This window comes from Tubulanus polymorphus, chromosome 9 (assembly GCF_964204645.1).
Source record: "Tubulanus polymorphus chromosome 9, tnTubPoly1.2, whole genome shotgun sequence".
NCBI lineage: Eukaryota > Metazoa > Nemertea > Palaeonemertea > Tubulaniformes > Tubulanidae > Tubulanus > Tubulanus polymorphus.
The window spans coordinates 15,606,674-15,625,706 of NC_134033.1; the positions used below are offsets into that span (position 1 = coordinate 15,606,674).

The 19,033-nt window shown below is 39.3% G+C and overlaps 1 protein-coding gene across 1 annotated transcript in view; it reads left to right on the top strand.

The window, feature by feature from the left end:
• LOC141910611 (histone demethylase UTY-like) overlaps positions 1-15,665 on the top strand; it is a 32,747-nt gene extending 17,082 nt beyond the window's left edge. The window contains exons 14-29 of the mRNA XM_074801305.1: positions 144-228; positions 1,736-1,946; positions 2,089-2,304; positions 2,925-3,630; positions 4,155-4,279; positions 4,758-4,857; positions 4,948-5,018; positions 5,342-5,553; positions 6,216-6,330; positions 6,782-6,996; positions 7,557-7,701; positions 8,068-8,252; positions 8,534-8,660; positions 9,204-9,371; positions 10,295-10,356; positions 11,143-15,665. Of these exons, the coding sequence (XP_074657406.1) occupies positions 144-228; positions 1,736-1,946; positions 2,089-2,304; positions 2,925-3,630; positions 4,155-4,279; positions 4,758-4,857; positions 4,948-5,018; positions 5,342-5,553; positions 6,216-6,330; positions 6,782-6,996; positions 7,557-7,701; positions 8,068-8,252; positions 8,534-8,660; positions 9,204-9,371; positions 10,295-10,327 (2,714 nt within the window). The 3' untranslated portion in view covers positions 10,328-10,356; positions 11,143-15,665. The remainder of the gene's footprint in view (positions 1-143; positions 229-1,735; positions 1,947-2,088; positions 2,305-2,924; positions 3,631-4,154; positions 4,280-4,757; positions 4,858-4,947; positions 5,019-5,341; positions 5,554-6,215; positions 6,331-6,781; positions 6,997-7,556; positions 7,702-8,067; positions 8,253-8,533; positions 8,661-9,203; positions 9,372-10,294; positions 10,357-11,142) is intronic.
• The last annotated feature ends 3,368 nt before the right edge of the window (positions 15,666-19,033 follow it).

Sequence of the window (19,033 nt, forward strand, 5' to 3'; positions counted from 1 at the left end):
TAACAAACAGCCCCCACTGAGAATATCTTATAATTTAATCGGGGATTGGTCAAGGGTCGGGAAATTAGGATATCTTGATCCGTATCGACGCCGCCCTTTTCAGACCATAAACTATAGTATTTCAACAATTGAATATTTTTCAGATTCTATCAATCCGAATTTGATAACTCGAATTCAGTTCTTACAGAAACAGTTGAGTCAAATTCCGATACAACACTTTCAAAACAAGTAAGTCACAGTTAAACATTTATTCACGCTGTTTATTCAATGTTTTCAAGGGGATTTTTTGCCGTCGGTCTCCTGGCGGTTTTCTCACAAAGGAAGCACGATTCTTATTTTGATTCCGTTTGCTGATTTTATGCTGTGGAATTTTGTACGAATCGCACAAACCCTCTAGACCACTTAGCCAGCCTGGCATGTTCTAATAATGATCATCAATCCACAAAGTTGGTCATCTTCCTATGAAACGCTTGAAGATAAATGAAAAATGATGAATTAAAATCGATACCGAAAGGAAAATATTATTTGTTTCACGAAAGCAGTTATGATTATGGCGAAAACTTTTTCCCTAGTTTAACTTATTTCTGCTGAGGTGGATTTGTTACTTAATGGTTATTTTCAATTTCTTGTTTTATATTTGAGGATAAACCTTCACGAACAAACCCTCTAGACCACTGAGCCAGTTAGGCACGTTCTATTAACGATAAACGCAGCTATCTCGTAGCTGTTAAGAGTTAAGTGACGGGTGTATACCACAGTACGCTCGTGATCTCCTCAGTTGAATATGGAACTGTACTTTCAGTCACCTCCCCTTGCAGACTGATTGTACTTGCAAACATTCCCTCCCTGCACATTTACAGGATACTTATTCGGTCATCTCCCTGTTCGCCTTGCAGACTGATTGTATCCTTACATTATCCCCCATTTCCATCTCTAGAGGATAGGTCTCTTAGTCAGCTCCTCCGCCCTTGCGGACTGATTGAACAAACCCCTCCCTCATTGGTGGATAGTTCTCTCAATCAGCCCCTCCACCCTTGCAGACTGATTGAACAAACCCCTTCCCTAATCGCTGGATAGTTCTCTCAATCAGCCCCTCCACCCTTGCAGACTGATTGAACAAACCCCTTCCCTAATCGCTGGATAGTTCTCTCAATCAGCCCCTCCACCCTTGCAGACTGATTGAACAAACCCCTTCCCTAATCGCTGGATAGTTCCCTCTATCAGCCCCTCTACCCTTGCAGACTGATTGAACAAACCCCTCCCCCAATCGCTGGATAGTTCCCTCTATCAGCCCCTCCACCCTTGCAGACTGATTGAACAAACCCCTTCCCTAATCGCTGGATAGTTCTCTCAATCAGCCCCTCCACCCTTGCAGACTGATTGAACAAACCCCTTCCCTAATCGCTGGATAGTTCTCTCAATCAGCCCCTCCACCCTTGTAGACTGATTGAACAAACCCCTCTCCTAATCGCTGGATAGTTCCCTCTATCAGCCCCTCCACCCTTGCAGACTGATTGAAAATATATCTTAAAACTTTGGGCCCAGTTACACAAAAATAATTTCAGCCTAAATCTATTTACGACAAACTGAATTAACAAAGAAATTGAATGGATTAAAAGGTAAAACATTCTTGTGAAACTGGACTCTGTTCGCGCGGTTTCTCATTATTTGTCGAACATTCGAATAAATTTCCAGTGAATACTTGTTTAACAGACGTCTTTTATCGATATTGCAGAACGAAGACATTGCCGGACATCGAGCAGGCGTGGTCGCTGCCGATTCCGGCCGAGTTGACCTCGCGTCAGGCCAGAATGGTCAATTCCAACGAGAAATCGTCACCGGCAACCGTTCAACAGATCAACGCCTCCGCGAGTCCTCAACAGATGGAGCCGCCGTTCGGCGATGAACCGTCCCCGAAACGACGCAAGACTTCGGCGAAAAAGAAGGTGAATTTATTTTTTTTTAATTTTTATTTTATCCGTCAGAAATACTTGCGGAAAAATTTGCAAATTTTGAATTCATGTAAAAATGTGGAAACCGCGTAATTATCCACGGTGTTAACTTATGTACGATCGTTGTGTATTCAAGGATGGAACTATCTCTCCGACGACGCAGCATCCGGCAGTCGTCAGCACCGGTCCAGCCGCTCTCACTCCTCAACAGATGCAGATGTTGCAGTATCTGCAGCAGAATCAGGCTACGTTGAATCCGCAGCAGATGGCGCTGTTGCAGCAGCTACAGCAGCAGCACTTCCTCAACCAGCAACACAAAATACAACAGGCTCAGCGTCAACAGCTGCAACAGGTAAAATTAACAACCGATAATCAGTTTGACAAAAACTCAGTTATTTTGATTTCAAAAGTTCTGATCAGGTTAAGTCAGGATTGATTTATACCTGCAGGGAATTTGAATTTTTGGTGTCTTGTTGTTCTTGCTGGTGACGAGTGGCACAAGGAACCTCTTGATAAGAAACAGCCCTCACTGAGGATATCTTGTAATTTAATCAGGGAATTTGAATTTTTGGTGTCTTGTTATTCTTGCTGGTGACGAGTGGCACAAAGTACCTCTTGATAAGAAACAGCCCTCACTGAGAATATCTTATAATTCAATCAGGGAATTTTTGGTGTCTTGTTGTTCTTGCTGGAGACAAGTGACACAAGGAACCTCTTGATAAGAAACAGCCCTCACTGAGAATATCTTATGATTCAATCAGGGAATTTTTGGTGTCTTGTTGTTCTTGCTAGTGACAAGTGACACAAGGAACCTCTGGATAAGAATTAGCCCCCACTGAGGATATCTTATAATTCAATCAGGGAAATATCAGGGAATTTTAGATTTTTCGGGAAACCTTCAGTTCGAATCTTGTTTCAGGAAGCCTCTGTGACATTTTTCAGTTTTTGAAAATGGATTTTCTTCTTTTTTAGGGGTCGCCTGGAGGCCTCGGGTCGCAGACGTCCCCCGGGCAGTTTCCGAGCCCGCGTGGACCTCTACCGCCCGTCAGTTCGCCGCAGCAACAAGGCGGTAAATCAGCGCAATTCCGCCAGATGGCACCACTAGAGGTGCCTTACACAACGCAGCAACAACAACAACAAAGATCAACAGAGCTACCTCAACAACAACAACCGCAACAGCAGCAGGCGGGCGTCCCGTTACAACAACCATCTAAACATTCCTCATTACACGCCAACTATCACCAAACAGCTCCCCCTAGTGGCAGCGGTGGTAGTAACGCGGGCGAGATCGGAGCGTTAAGCGATCTCGGACTCGGCGCGTTGTCGAAGGACCCGACGTCGATGAGTGATCAGGAACTAACGGCGTTGCTATCTCAGAAAGACATCGCCACTTCGCTCGCCGAGGATCTGTTGGCGCACTTCGAGCAGGAGCCCGCGAAATCGGACGCCGGCGAGTTATCGGCGGCGCCACCAGGTGGCGCCGGCACCACGACGTCGACGTCCGTTTCTAGTCAGACAGCCGGCGATCGGACTACGCAGCTGAAAGAATCGGTTCACATGAACAGCGGATTATTGTTCTATAAACAATTCAGTCGTAAACAGGAATTATCAAATTTGTTTCCGAAATTGTCGACGAAAATGTCGTCGCGCGAGATTCTAGACGTTTGTAAAGGATTCGGTAAGTGACGACGAATTTCGTTTTCTCTGTGAACCAATGTCTATTTCAAATTAGCTCGAGAAAACGTTGGGTGGTCTAGTTCTGTCAGTTTTAGTAGTACATTGCTGATATAGGTCCTGAGAGCACCAGGGCAGACATAACAGATGGGCAGCTGAACTTAAACATCGATTTTTAATCCATTTTACGCCGTATTGAAGGATTGCAAAAAAGTCTTTAAATGCAGTAGAATAGATAAAAGTGACTCCATAATTTGAATATGTAACAATATGTTTCCATGCCTACAAGCCACGGGTCCAGGGGCCGGTTCCTCAGTTTAGACTTAAGTCCAAAAATGGTCTTAAATTTTAAGACTGGTCTTAAGTTGTTAGATTGGCTATAGAACTAAGATGGTCTTAAATTGGCCATGACTATGGAACTGGGCCCTGGATTGCAAACTTGTTGAAATGAGTTCATTTTCAGTAATTTTCGTCGTATTCAAGATGGCCGCCAGGCAGCGTTATAGCGTATTGATTATTCTATTTCAGTTCGGAGTCGATCGTGTCGCAATAACTGTATCATACCGGATCACATGTCTCCTCCGACTCCTCCTTCAATTCCAAAAACCGTCCTCACCAAAGAACAACTCTATCCTCCAACTCCAAGCGTTTATGTAAGTGAAATGTTAAAATGAGGGGTTGGTATCAGATTTATAGGTAGGTGCTGTAAAAATAATAATCTGTTTATTCAGTGTCTACACATGAATATATGAAATAGCAAATTCTATATGAAAGGTATTATATAAACACAGGATTAACAGATTATCGTTTTTACACTGCCTACAACTCTGGACCTAGTTCCAGAGTTCTGAGTTGAATTTGACTCTTAGAGTTGAAACATAGAAAATGAACTAATTTTAACTTGGAGTTAACTCTAATTCACAACTGTGCAACTGGTCCTACAGTAATAGGTTAGATCGGTTAAAGCCCCGAAATTATCTCAGAATGAAGAGGATTGTCTCCTAAAAAGATTAACTGAATTTAGAAAAAACATTTATTCTATTGAAGCGCTTTAAAAACTTCTTTGTTAACCCCTATGCAGTGTAGATTTCGATTTTCAGTTTTTTAATTTTGCGATGTTTAATTTTTCAGCTCGAAAGCAAACGCGATGCGTTTTCACCGGAGTTAATGCATTACTGTTTGTCGCAACCGATCGCCGTAATCAGAGGTTTAGCGGGTGCTCTTAAACTAGGTCAGTGTCTCCGCCTATTAACTGTTCGGGAAATGAAGCGTAAACGGATCTTCAGAAACGCGAATGATTTTTTTCTTTTTACGATTTTAGATCTCGGATTATTTTCGACGAAGACCCTCGTCGAAGCGAATTCAGAACACAGAGTTGAAGTTCGAACTCAGGTATTTCACTTAACTATTTCATACTTTCAAAGGATTTGAATATGAAAAGACGATTTTATAGATCAGGTATCAAAGTTACCCCCAGGGGCAAATCCTCAATCTTGGCCTGGTTTCGTAGACCGTGTATCAAAGTTACCCCTAAGGATAAAATATTTATGGCTCATCAAAATTAAGTTGTTCTTATTTATTCTTTACAAAATTTACGTAGTTATCATATATTTACTTTTAATGTTGAAAATGCCGTTAGAGTAGTCAGGGTTAGGGAATATTGTATTAATGATGATAACAGGGATAACAATTTTTGAATGTATTTCTGTGCGTAGAGACAACAGGCGCCCGACGATAACCTGGATCAGTTCGGGAATCAAGTGTGGAAATGCGAAAGCAGCCGATCTCATACGACGATAGCCAAATACGCTCAATACCAGGCGCTTTCGTTCCAAGAATCTCTGAAAGAAGAGAACGACCGTTTGAAAGGGATTCATCGCGAGGCGAGTGATAGCGATTCAAACAGTTCGTCCGCTCTGTTTAAAGGGTAAGTCTGCGTCGTTTTATTTTCTGCGTCGAGTTTTCGCTGTTTCTTGATCCCAGTTCCACAGTTAAGATAAAAAACACAGTTGAGTTAAGATTTGACTCTGAGTAAACTCATCGAAAATGAACTAATTTTAACTCAAGAGTTAACTCTAGTAACTCAGGACCCAGTTCCACAGTCGTGAGTTAAGATTTGACTCTGAGTTAAAACATTGAAAATGAACTAATCTTAACTCAGAGTTAACTCTAACTCAGAACTGCGGAACTGGATCCCGAAATGTGGAACTGGATCCAGTGAATTCCGGCTCTTTCTTTCTTTTCTTGAAATTCAGGGAATTTCGAGGTGGCCACTTACCTGAAAATCAGGGAAAAGTCTGGGAATTTCCTTTTCTCTATAAAAGTCAGGGAACGGTCTGGGAATTTTGTAAAAAAAAAATCTAAAAGTCAGTGAAAAGTCAGAGAAATATATTGAGATTGCTGGGTCGCGCGTAAAATCAAACAGTTTCAAAGTTGTACGTACTTGACTGTGTTAAAATTGATTGGATTCTCAGCAGATCTAGTCACGGAAAACAACGTGCATGTCAGGGAATAGTCCAGGAGAAAGCTAGTCAAATAATGAAAGTTTACGGCACTGAATTTTAATTTTTGGTCGATATCGTATTTCAGGTTGAAGAAGAAAGGCTACAAAGTGATACGAATGGGAACAAACGTCGATTTGTCGGACGAGAAAAAATGGAAACCGCAATTACAAGAATTACAGAAGCTTCCGGCTTTCTGTCGAGTGAGTTGAAAACGGAAATTCTTAATTCCCTTTTTGGTCTAGTTTTCATTGATAATTGATTACGGTAACTCAAAGAGAACATAAGTTGTTTCGATTTCAACAGAAACATAGAGGAAATTGAAGTGCAGATGACTTGAGTAACACTACTAGTGACATCTAGTCCAGTTCAACAGTTGTGAGTTAGAGTTAACTCCGAGTTAAAGTTAGTTCATTTTCAATGAGTTAAACTCATAAGAGTCAAATTTAACTCCACAGTTGTGAGTTAAGATTTGACTGAGTTAACTCATTGAAAATGAACTAATTTTAACTCAGAGTTAACCCTAACTCACAACTGTGGAACTGGATCCTGAACTGTGGAAGTGGGTCCTGGTGGATCCTCACTCCTCGTTCCCTGTTGCGAATTCTCTATTTCGAAATCGTAATTTTCAATGATATCTTCTTCCTTGAACAGGTTGTCTCCGCGTGTAACATGTTAAGCCACGTCGGACACACGATCCTCGGAATGAACTCCGTACAGTTATACATGAAAGTACCCGGCTCGCGGACGCCCGGACACCAGGAGAACAACAACTTCTGTTCGGTGAATATAAACATCGGTCCCGGTGATTGCGAGTGGTTCGGAGTTCCCGACGAGTACTGGGGCGTGCTGCATCGACTCTGCGAACGGTTAGTACATCGATTCCCCCTATGACATCATCTACATTATCTATAGACCTATTGAGAAAACAATGCTTCTTCGATGAATCCCCCTATGACATCATCTACATTATCTATAGACCTATTGAGAAAATGATAAGGTTACCTTGATGAATCCCCCTATGACATCATCTACATTATCTATAGACCCATTGAGAAAATAATACAGCCATCTAGACATCATCCAATGACAAGTAAAGCGTAGTCTCATCGAGAAATTAATGGCCACCTTCATGAGTCCCCCCTATGACATCATCATTTTGCTTAATGACTTCCAGAAAAAATCGCTATTCCATCCTCCTATGATATCATCGAATCGGCTTTTGATTCGATCTATTGATTCTTAACAGAAAACAATTACGGTCTTCATAGATCCCCCTATGACATCATTGAATTCTTTTGTGCGGCTATCGAAGTTGATATCTTTGATGAATCCCCCTTTGACATCATCGAAACGCCGAGTCGGTATCAATCTATTTATCACCTGTTAAGAAATGAAATTGAATTGTGGTTGTTGATTATTTTTGTAGACACAATATCCAGTATTTAACCGGCTCGTGGTGGCCTCTCGTCGATGATATGTTTGAAGCCGGTATTCCGTTGTATAGATTTGTACAGAAACCCGGTGATTTAGTGTGGGTTAACGCCGGTACTGTGCACTGGGTTCAAGCTATCGTAAGTATTTCACGGTCTCTACGACGGTGCTTTAATTCCTTAAAAACTCCTAAACAGAAAATACATATGAAGACACTCGAAACTCCTTTAAAACTCGTTCAATTTTGAGAAATTGTCCATTAGAAATGTTTGTAGTTGTACAGTAAACTACACCTAAGTCGATACAGTTGGGACCAGGATTTGTATCCTGGATCCTGAGTTCAGAGTACCTCTAACTCTCAGAACTGTGGAACTGGATCCTTATATCTAAGAATGACTGATCCGTAGGGACCCTGTATTTGGTTCTAGAGTCACGAGATGAAAATGCAGTCGATCTTACATAGTGTCGAAAAAGAATTAAATTTTTTTTCAAAAATCCGATTGCAGGGTTGGTGCAATAATATAGCGTGGAACGTCGGCCCGGTGAATTATAGACAATACGAACTGAGTGTACAACGCTACGAATTCAACAAGCTACAAGGATTCAAATCGATCGTTCCCATGGTGCATCTGTCCTGGAATCTGGCGCGAAATTTGAAATTAACCGATTCGAAACTAGTCAATTTAATACGGTACAAAAAATTGTTTATATTCCGGCAATATAATCATATTAATAATAACAATAATAATAATAATAATTTATTTTCATTTAACCGTGTTATGAGATGAGGTTATTTTGAAAATTTGAAATAAATAAAAGATTTTGTTAATCCAGGGAATGCTTTTCAGGGCTGAACTTACAAATTGCCAGGCGCTGGACCTACGCGCAAATATTTAATTTTCACGCGCAAAATAAATCACAAATTCAAAATTTTCGAGAATTGTTCTAATCGTATTCTATTTTGTTTTGCAGACACTGTTTAATGAAAACTCTCAGTTATTGTAAGATGACGTTGAATTTTCTGGATAGCATCGAGAAGGACGTGAAATGGCACGGACGCAGTAAGAACGAGGCCGCGCATTACTGTAACGAGTGTGAGGTCAGTATCGACCCGTTCTATGGTTTCCTCCGTAAATTCCCCTTATGACATCATCGGTATATCGCTGGGATTGTTGCCTAAGATCATTCCCAAAAACATTGTCTACGTACCTCTAGAAATCCAAACTATGTCATCATCAGATATCGCCAGGATTGTATCTTAAGATCCTTCTAAAAAGATGTCTACCTCCATTGATCCCCTTATGACATCATCCAATGTCGCCAGGTTAATTATAATATATAATTCTAACTTAATATCTTAAGATCCTTCAAAAAAGATGTCCACCTTCATAAATCCCCCAAATGACATCATCTTGTATCTGGAAACCCTTTCGCCCCGAGTATATGGCTACGTTCATAAATCCCCCTATGACATCATCAAATTGTCAATCGATTAATTGTTATCTATAAACCTTCTTGAGAAGGTTTATTTCAATTCTTCAATCCCCCTATGCTATCATCAAAGGAATTGTCTACTGATTAATCCATTGACCCTCGTGAGATTCGACCTGAATTTTGATTGAAATGTTTCATCTTTTCGCAGGTTGAAGTTTTCAATTTCCTGTTCGTGACGGAGCAAGAGAAGAAGTTCGTCGTGCACTGTCAGGACTGCGCGTTGAGAATCAGCTCGAAACTCGAGAACTTCGTCGTTCTGAACCAATACAAAATGGAGGAGCTGGTTTCGATTTACGATAACTTCCAAGTACATCAGGTAAAATCTTAGAGAAAAATCGATACCATCATTTCAGCTTCATTTCTAGCTTGCAACTAACAAAATATATCCAACAGGGTCCCCACGATTCCTTATAAAACTTCTGCTTAATGGAAAATGCTTCCAAAAGTGCTTGAAATTGCTTTAATTTGCGTCAGAAAGCGCCTGAAACTCCTTCAAAAACTCGTTCAATTTTGAGAAATAGGCAATAGAGAAATGTTTGTAGTTGTACAGTAGACTGCGCCTGAATCGATACAGTTTGGATCAGGATTTGTTTTCACCCAATTAGGCGGTTACCGATTTAGAAACTGAGTTTAGTGGTGTAAAGGGTAAAAGATATTTACAAAACCACTGAATTAAGGGTTTACCGAGATAAACAGTACCGATTTAGGAGGAGTCTACTGTAATTGGGATTAGATGAAAGTGATGCAGACGCTTTCTCTAAATTTAGAATTTTCTTGAAAACTCCTTATATCCAGAAACGACTGATCTGTTGGGACCCTGGATCTAGTTCCACAGTAATGAATTAGAGTTAACTCAGAGCTTGAAGTGTCTGATTACTCCAAGCTCTGAGTTAGAATTAGTTCATTTTCAGTGAGTTAACTCCGAGTCAAATCTTAACACACAACTGTGGAACTGGGTCCTGATGTCTAAAACTTGCGCATTCATAATCTGAGAATGTTGAGGTGGCTTTGCAAGGATTTCTTTTCCCTGGCTGCGGGGGTCAATTTCACAGTCATGGCTTCGACTATAGACCGGGCAAACACCATCTTAGTTCAATAGCAACCGGTGGCCCTGTTATATAGATAGGCTCTCATCTTATAGAATGCTCTTCTTCGGTATAATATCTCTCTAACTCTCTCACTCTGTCCGTCTCTTTCTTGTATCTCGTACTAAAACTATGCTATTGATTTTGCTTGCAGCCTCTTCCTGCGGTGGAAACTAATAAACTATAATACATCATACCTATATCTAATACACACTGGTAGGTTTTAATATATACATATAACCAAGGTTGAAGAATAACCGACAATTGAAAAGAGAGAACTGTAAAACTGGCTACGGGATTTAGTTCCACAGTTGTGAGTGTAAGTTAACTGTCAACTCAGGTTCCAATTCCACAGTTGTGTCAGATAGAGTTAACTCCAAACTCAGGATCCAATTCCACGGTTGTGTCAGATAGAGTTAACTCCAAACCCAGGTTCCAATTCCACAGGTGTGTCAGATAGAGTTAACTCCAAACTCAGGATCGAATTCCACAGTTGTGTCAGATAGAGTTAACTCCAAACCCAGGTTCCAATTCCACAGGTGTGTCAGATAGAGTTAACTCCAAACTCAGGATCCAATTCCACAGTTATGTAAGTTAGAGTTACTGTCAACTCAGGATCCAGTCCTACAGTTGTGGGTGTTAAGAGTTAACTCCAAACTCAGGATCCATTTCCATGTGAGTTAGAGTTAACTCTTACGTAACTCAGGATCCATTTCCGCAGTTGTGTGAGTTAACTTTGTATTGAAATCAGTGCGAGTTAACTCTTAATAAGAATATCTAGATTACCCGCAATAGTTTAGAAAAATTTTTCAAGCTGTTCTTTCGATTGTCGGTTTTTCTTTCAACGTAACGGACAGTTACGACTCGTTTATGATGAATTTCATTTTCCTTTTACCTTCATTTCTATTCACGTTGGGTCTGACTCAACCTCGACCCGCGTACGATCGGCTCGTTTCACAACTCAAAACGCCGTTAACCGTATTTGAATTCGTTTCGTTTCAGATACCGACCAACTCGTATTCGCGTTAAAAACGCTCGACATAAACAACAATGAAAAATACTGCTGCTGCTGCTGTCGTTACGGTTACCACCAGTATTTCAGTCGAAATCGTTGCATTTAAACTGGCGGCGTATTTTACGACGCGTCGCCGCGGAGATGGCGTTCTACGTCGACGCTATCTCGTCATCGACGGATGACGACCGACGAAAAAAAAAAAGTAAAACGTTATAGAAAATCGATCGAAGAACAGGCTACCTACAACTCGTTGATTCCTAAAAAAAACTCCTAAACAGAAAATGCTTTTGAAGGTGATTGAAACTCCCTTAATTTGAGCAAAATGCCCAAAACTCCTTTAAAACTCCTTCAATTTTGAGAAATAGGCGATTAGAAATGTTTGTAGTTTTACAGAAAACTTCGCCTAAATCAGTACAGTTGTGACCAGGATTTTTTCTTACTCAATTTTGACGTATCTGAATTATGAACCGAGTTTATTAGTGTAAAGGATAGAAATTTGCTTTCAAAACCACTGAATTACCGGTTTACCGAGATAAACAGAACCAATTTAGGAGGAGTCTACTGTAATTGGGCTGTGAAAGTGATGCAGACACTTTCCTTGAAATTTTCTCCCATGAAAACTGTTTATATCCAGAAACAACCGATCTGTAGTGAGCCTGAAGAAACAAACTGTGATAAAACCATCTGTCATAGTTACCGTATTACATGGCCACAAGTAACTAGCTAGCCGGCCAGATGGCGTTAGTAAAACAAGCATTGTGATATATTTACATCTGAAATCACAAAGGTGCTCTGTTGAATAATAATTATAGAATGAACTTCTAACCTCGCCTGAGAAAACAAGGGTTCCCCCCTCAGTAGATACTGTAGATTATTTGCATGAGGGGCTGCAGTTGCTCAAAAGAACTGGAAGATCAATGCTATGGTTACGATACAATTTTGATTATCACTTTGTTAACTATCCACTGGTTAAAGCCCAACGCACACGGCACTGAAAAAAAGGTTTTCGCTGTTTTTTGTTATGCCGTGTGCGGGGGAGGCAAAACAAAAAACCCCAAACTGAAAGACGTTTTTTACGAGCAAAAAACGTTTTCTGAAAAACGTGTCAGCAACTGACCGTTAATTATGAGAAAAATTTTTCAGTGGAACCTCGTTAAAACGAATTTCAGGAGACCAGAAAATCTGTTCGTTGCAACCAATCGTTTGTTATATCCAGTATGAAAATATTGAAATTATCCTGTTATTTGGGATGAAATTCTAGGTTTGTGATAACCGATAAATCTGAGTTCATTTATATAACGAGGTTCCGCTGTATATTCCGCAGGAAACGCGACAAAAAGTCTTTATTTCTACGGGGTTGACGTACACCGGGCGCCGGTTCCATAGACAGGACTTAGAATTAACACCGGTCTAAGACCAACTTAGTTCTATAGCCAATCTAACAACTTAAGACCAGTCTTAAGGTTTAAGACCACTTTTGGTCTTAAGTCTTGACTATGGAACCGGCCCCTGTATAACGCGTCTCCTGTATAGACAAGGATACGAACGAACCCTTGAACTCGGGCGTCGGAAAAGTTTCATCTTTTACGTACGGTGCAAATATATAATATCGTGGAAATAATGATAAAAGCGCGAGGAAGTATGAACTAATGATATCAGGGATTGATCGATCCATCCTCTCAATACACTAAATCGATTGTTCTAGTGAACTCAAATATTTGTTGTTTGATGTGTGGGACCAACAACAACAACAAACAGGGGCCGATCTACGGGCGGTAGGTTCCGGGGGTCCGGACTCCTTCATTCCTGGCGTTGAGGCTGCCGACACTTTCATTTTGTCATTTCCGTCGCGGCTGCCGACGGACACTCATCGTAGAGATAACGTTAACCCTATACCTGCCATAATTTGACCCCAAACTGCCGCAAGTTACGATAAAAAAATGACTTAAAAATACTGGCGGTGAAAGGGTTAAAACCTGCGTCGAATTCGACGACATTGATCTGCTCGGAAATTGAATCTTTTCAGATGTATTTCTTGAAAAATTCCGAGGCGACCCCAATTGCGGCCTTTTTTGCGGCTGCTGTTTCTGAGGAATGACCTTTCTTTACTTTTGGACTCCTGTTTCCTATTTACCTCGATCCGGCCCCTGATTGAAGCACGCGTGTTTATTGTTGTGAGTGTGATTCAAAAAGAAAAAAACACAATTTGTTATACTTTTTTATAAACATTGAATTAATGGATGCACGGCCAGTCGAAACGTACCGTAATTAATTATCGATATTACGATGATTATTATTACGATTTATATTAATATCGCTGTATAAGTTACGTATCAGGGAATTCGCGGGCGTTGTAAGTAACCGGCTGATAATTCAGTGCGCACGCGATTCGGATTCGAGGTCAGAAAAGTAACGTTGAAAAGTATTACGTTACTTTTGCTATTGAAAATTTGAAGCTAAAATTATCAAAAGCGTACGAAAAACCAGCCGGTGATTGAAACAACGCCCTCCGGTGGTTCAGCTGAGAACTACACTAGAATCCGCTTAATTCGGATTATTTGGTACCAACCATAGTCATCTGGTTTATAAGAAATCTGGATTAAAATTTACTTGTATATTAATGAACAAATGGACCGTAGATATTGTCCGGATTGGACCAAAATCCGGTTTTAGTCGGTTTGACTAGTTTTGGGGTATGTGCTGATTTTGAACGAACGCTTCTTAGTATACGAAATACAACGCCCCCTGGTTGTTCACCTGAGAATTAATGTAGATATCGAAACGTCACGCTGATAACAAGCGGCCAGTATAGTTGATATTGTTGAGTATGAAACTGTTGAGCACAAATTATTACGCGCGTAGATATATGATTGGCAGCTAAAGCAGTCGACGCGCGTGAATGAGGTACCTCCGGCCCACACCAGATGGCGCAACGATACACTCGGGTTATACTCAGTGGATGAAAGTTCGTTTTTCATGAACTTCGAACCAGATTTTTAGACTTAAAAACCCGAATATTAATGAAAATGTCGTCGAATAGATATAAGATCGGCTTTATACGTATGATCATATAGTAAGAATTATTCTACTAATTCGAAAAGCTGATTCGAGATGTAGAAGAATTCGAATCCCGATTAGTATCCGCTAGTGACACCTGGTGGCTCACCCGCCCGCCGCAGCAACGGTACCTCATCGCGCGTTGGTTTATCAAAAAATCGAGTTATAGTAGTAGCACAAATTATTGTCGAACGTTAGACGTTGATTAGGATTTCCTGATGAAAAGAGTTTATTCAGGTTTTACTCTCTAGTTGTACATACTACACTCCTCACCTGGTGTTACATAGTTAACGGTAAATCTCGTCTCTTTTTATGTTTCTGTGCGCACTATAAATCTAGAAACTAAACTTATCAGTTCGCGTTACGAAGAATTAGTTTAGTCTCGTCTTAACCCTTTCAGTGTTGGCTAATTAATACCCTATAGTGCTGGAGATAATTTGAAAATTTTGAAAAATTCCACTCTAGTGTGTTGAATAACGGGAATAGCACTATAGTGCGTCTACACCACAGTGCGATGTATCGTTAGTTACTAATATTTCACTATGTTTAACAGGTGCTGCCATCTTTCAACAGAGATAATTAGTAATTACTAATTAAATCAATACACCGCACAAAGGGTTAAGAACCAAGACCAGTCTTGGACTGTCTTAGTTAAAGATAGAAATTCCCTTCGCATATGATATGTGGCGATGCGGATATTAATTCGGAATTCTAGGTCACATAACCTATGTCCAGTTAGACCCAGTTGTTTTAGAGAAGGCGATCTTGACGAAAGTTTGTGAGAGACAAAATGAGAGAATTGAGCTGATTAAGTGTAAATATTGTCCGTTCTGTGTATATTGTATTTCTGAAAATATTTCGCGTAAATGTTCTCGTCGTTTCTACTCTTTTTTTCGATCGTTTCATTTTTTGTGTGTAATTTATTTATGTACATTGTTTGCAAAGTGTAAAATAGTCAGAAACTAAAATTGCTTTCAGGGCTTTATTATTAATTTATGTGTAATCACGAAAAATACCAATTGTCGGTTCTTGTCTCTGAGAGGGGAGGGAAAATTCTCGTATTCTTAACACTTGAATTATAGAACTTCTTAGTTAACTTAAAGACTGCATATTTTGGTTCTAGGTTTGGGATTCGGTTATTTCAGCTTCCGGGTATTTATAGAATATGCTACTGGTTCCTGTTGCGCTGCGAGTGATCCACAATTTAGGATTAACCCGTCGGTTTAAAGTAAAAACCCGGGCTCCGGCCCTCCTTTATCGTGTAGTTTAAATGTTTGCGTCATATCAGGGAGGATACCCTGGCAATTGGGGTTTTGTAATTTGTACATAGAAGTATCGAATATTGTGAAAGAAAGGCACAATTTTTCATGATTGTCTAGACAAGTTTTTGCTGTAACGTGTTTCTGTAATAACTATGTGTAAAACATACGAACATAATTTTTGTTACAATTCAGCAATAAATAAAGTCAAATAATTTCAGATATTTGATTGTTTTAGTTTGTGGTGAACTGTTTCTTGTGAAGGACTGTATTTTATATTGGAATGAAGAGAAGGGATTTGAATTTGACTGCAGTGAACTGATATAAATCTCAGTGTAGTGTTAACGAATAAAAAAAACCCACAGTATCTGTAGAAAGTTAATTTCCTTAAAGTTTCAAGGTTAAAACTAAACCTCATCTTCGTTGTACTTTTTGTTCATCTGAAGATGAGATTTTGTTTTAACCTCGTAACTGTAAGGAAATAAACTGTTTCTACGGGTACTGCGGGTTTTCCATATGGATTTGAATATTTTTAAGCGAAGTTTCAGGTTTGGGAAAGCAACTCTAAACCCTTTTTGTTCGCCTAAGTTAATTCTCGTATTCACCGCCAATGATATTCATGGGGGCAGCACGAGCCGGTCAACAGGTGATAGCTCGTTATTTATACTGTGGCACGCGAGTAACAAATTTAGTTTACGTATTCGCCGTCCAAGCCATAGTGGTAGCACGTGACGGTCAATATTTGACAAAGCTCAATATTCTAACTGCGGCATGCGAGTAAATTCAAACTTTATTCAGTTCGGAATAGTTCTATGGTTAAAACATTTACAACGCTTGCACCCGATATGAAATTTACACAAATGGCTATCTGAAAAAAAGACAGGGAAGGACATAAAACACAAAGTTACATTCGGGTTGATTTAATTGCGTTCGTAGTTCGCGTGTTCCCCGTCTATATGTATATTGGTGGCAGCACCTGACGGTACATACTCGACTCCCGCAACAAGGAAGTCAGCCATTTAGGTCTGTCTGCAGAGTTTCCAGAACCTGTCATGTCAGGGCCCAAGACCTGACATGACAGGTGGGACCTCAGGTGACAGGTCGATTTGCTAAAATGAAAATCGTTATGACTGAACCGATGATAGGCGATTAGAAGATATGATAGGCGCGGATTTAAAACAAATGATAGCCGATAAGAAACAAAAAGAACATATCTTAGTGCTTTCTGAATATATTATTCAAAAACAAAAAACAAACTATGATGTGTTATGAATTCATTTAAGAATTTATGTTTGCCTTGTAAAGATGCAATGATTGTGAATTATTTGAGAACATTGAAAGAAATTTTTACAATTAATTTATTTTTTTGTAACATGAAACATGAAAATATCAAGATTAGGCAATGATACTAGTAGTGCCTTATGTAATCATAATCAGCATTAATAACAATCATTATACTCACTATGATTAGGCCCTATATTATTATATATTATTATTAATTACTCGCAATATAATTAATTCACCAAGTGCACATACAATTTAAAAACATTTCAGTCCAAGCTTATAAGTTGACATAGATAAATTAGACATAACACTGATTAATTAGTGAGACCTCACACGGCAACGCGCGCCATTTTGCAGAGCTTCTCGAGACCTGTGGTGACAGGTCTGCATTAAAACTGATGAAATGAAGGAAAACATTAATTTTTATAGTCTCTTTATAGTAAAGAGTATAATATAAATTGCTAACCATGGATAGAATTAATCTAAAGTTACTATAAAACAATAATTATGAAGCGAGACCTGACACGGCAGCTCGCGCCATTTTGCAGAGCTTCTCGGGACCTGTGGTGACAGGTCTGCACTAAAACTGATGAAATTGAAAAAACTTTACTTTTTATAACCTTTATATAGTAAAGAGTATAATATAAATTGCTAACCATGGATAGAGTTAATCTTAAGTTACTATAAAACAATAATTATGAAGCGAGACCTCACACGGCAGCTCGCGCCATTTTGCAGAGCTTCTCGGGACCTGTGGTGACAGGTCTGCTTGAAAACTGATGAAATGGAAAAAACTTTACTTTTTATGGTCTCTTTATAGTAAAGAGTATAATATAAATTGCTAACCATGGATAGAGTTAATCTTAAGTTACTATAAAACAATAATTATGAAGCGAGACCTCACACGGCAGCTCGCGCCATTTTGCAGAGCTTCTCGAGACCTGTGGTGACAGGTCTGCATTAAAACTGATGAAATGAAGGAAAACATTAATTTTTATAGTCTCTTTATAGTAAAGAGTATAATATAAATTGCTAACCATGGATAGAATTAATCTAAAGTTACTATAAAACAATAATTATGAAGCGAGACCTGACACGGCAGCTCGCGCCATTTTGCAGAGCTTCTCGGGACCTGTGGTGACAGGTCTGCACTAAAACTGATGAAATTGAAAAAACTTTACTTTTTATAACCTTTATATAGTAAAGAGTATAATATAAATTGCTAACCATAGATAGAGTTAATCTTATGTTACTATAAAACAATAATTTTGAAGCGAGACCTCACACGGAAGCTCGCGCCATTTTGCAGAGCTTCTCGAGACCTGTGGTGACAGGTCTGCATTAAAACTGATGAAATGAAGGAAAACATTAATTTTTATAGTCTCTTTATAGTAAAGAGTATAATATAAATTGCTAACCATGGATAGAATTAATCTAAAGTTACTATAAAACAATAATTATGAAGCGAGACCTGACACGGCAGCTCGCGCCATTTTGCAGAGCTTCTCGAGACCTGTGGTGACAGGTCTGCACTAAAACTGATGAAATTGAAAAAATTTTACTTTTTATAACCTTTATATAGTAAAGAGTATAATATAAATTGCTAACCATGGATAGAGTTAATCTTAAGTTACTATAAAACAATAATTATGAAGCGAGACCTCACACGGCAGCTCGCGCCATTTTGCAGAGCTTTTCGGGACCTGTGGTGACAGGTCTGCATTAAAACTGATGAAATGAAGGAAAACATTAATTCTTATGGTCTCTTTATAGCAAAGAGTATAATATCAATTGCTAATCATGGATAGAATTAATCTAAAGTTACTATAAAACAGAAATTATGAAGCGAGACCTCACACGGCAGCTCGCGCCATTTTACAGAGCTTCTCGGGACCTGTGGTGACAGGTCTGCATTAAAACTGATATAAGAAAAAAACTTCATGCTTTAAATTGATGAGTTGATTTAAAATCAGTCTCAATAAAATCAGTCTCTATATTGCATTCGGCTCTTTTACATGTACATCATAAAGACAATGAATATAAATAGTGAGACTTCAGGACTTCAGGACAGTGAGGAGTGTTGCCGAACTGTGATAGTGAGCAGATAATTTTCAGTGTCTTATTGCGGAAACGAAATATCAAGACCTCGATTCATCTAGCGAAAATATTCTCTTATAATGTGCTCTTATTTCTACATTAATTAATTCATCTATGCCTGAAACTTATTTTTTACCTTTAATACAGAAATAAGTCATAGTTTACACATAAATATTTTCTT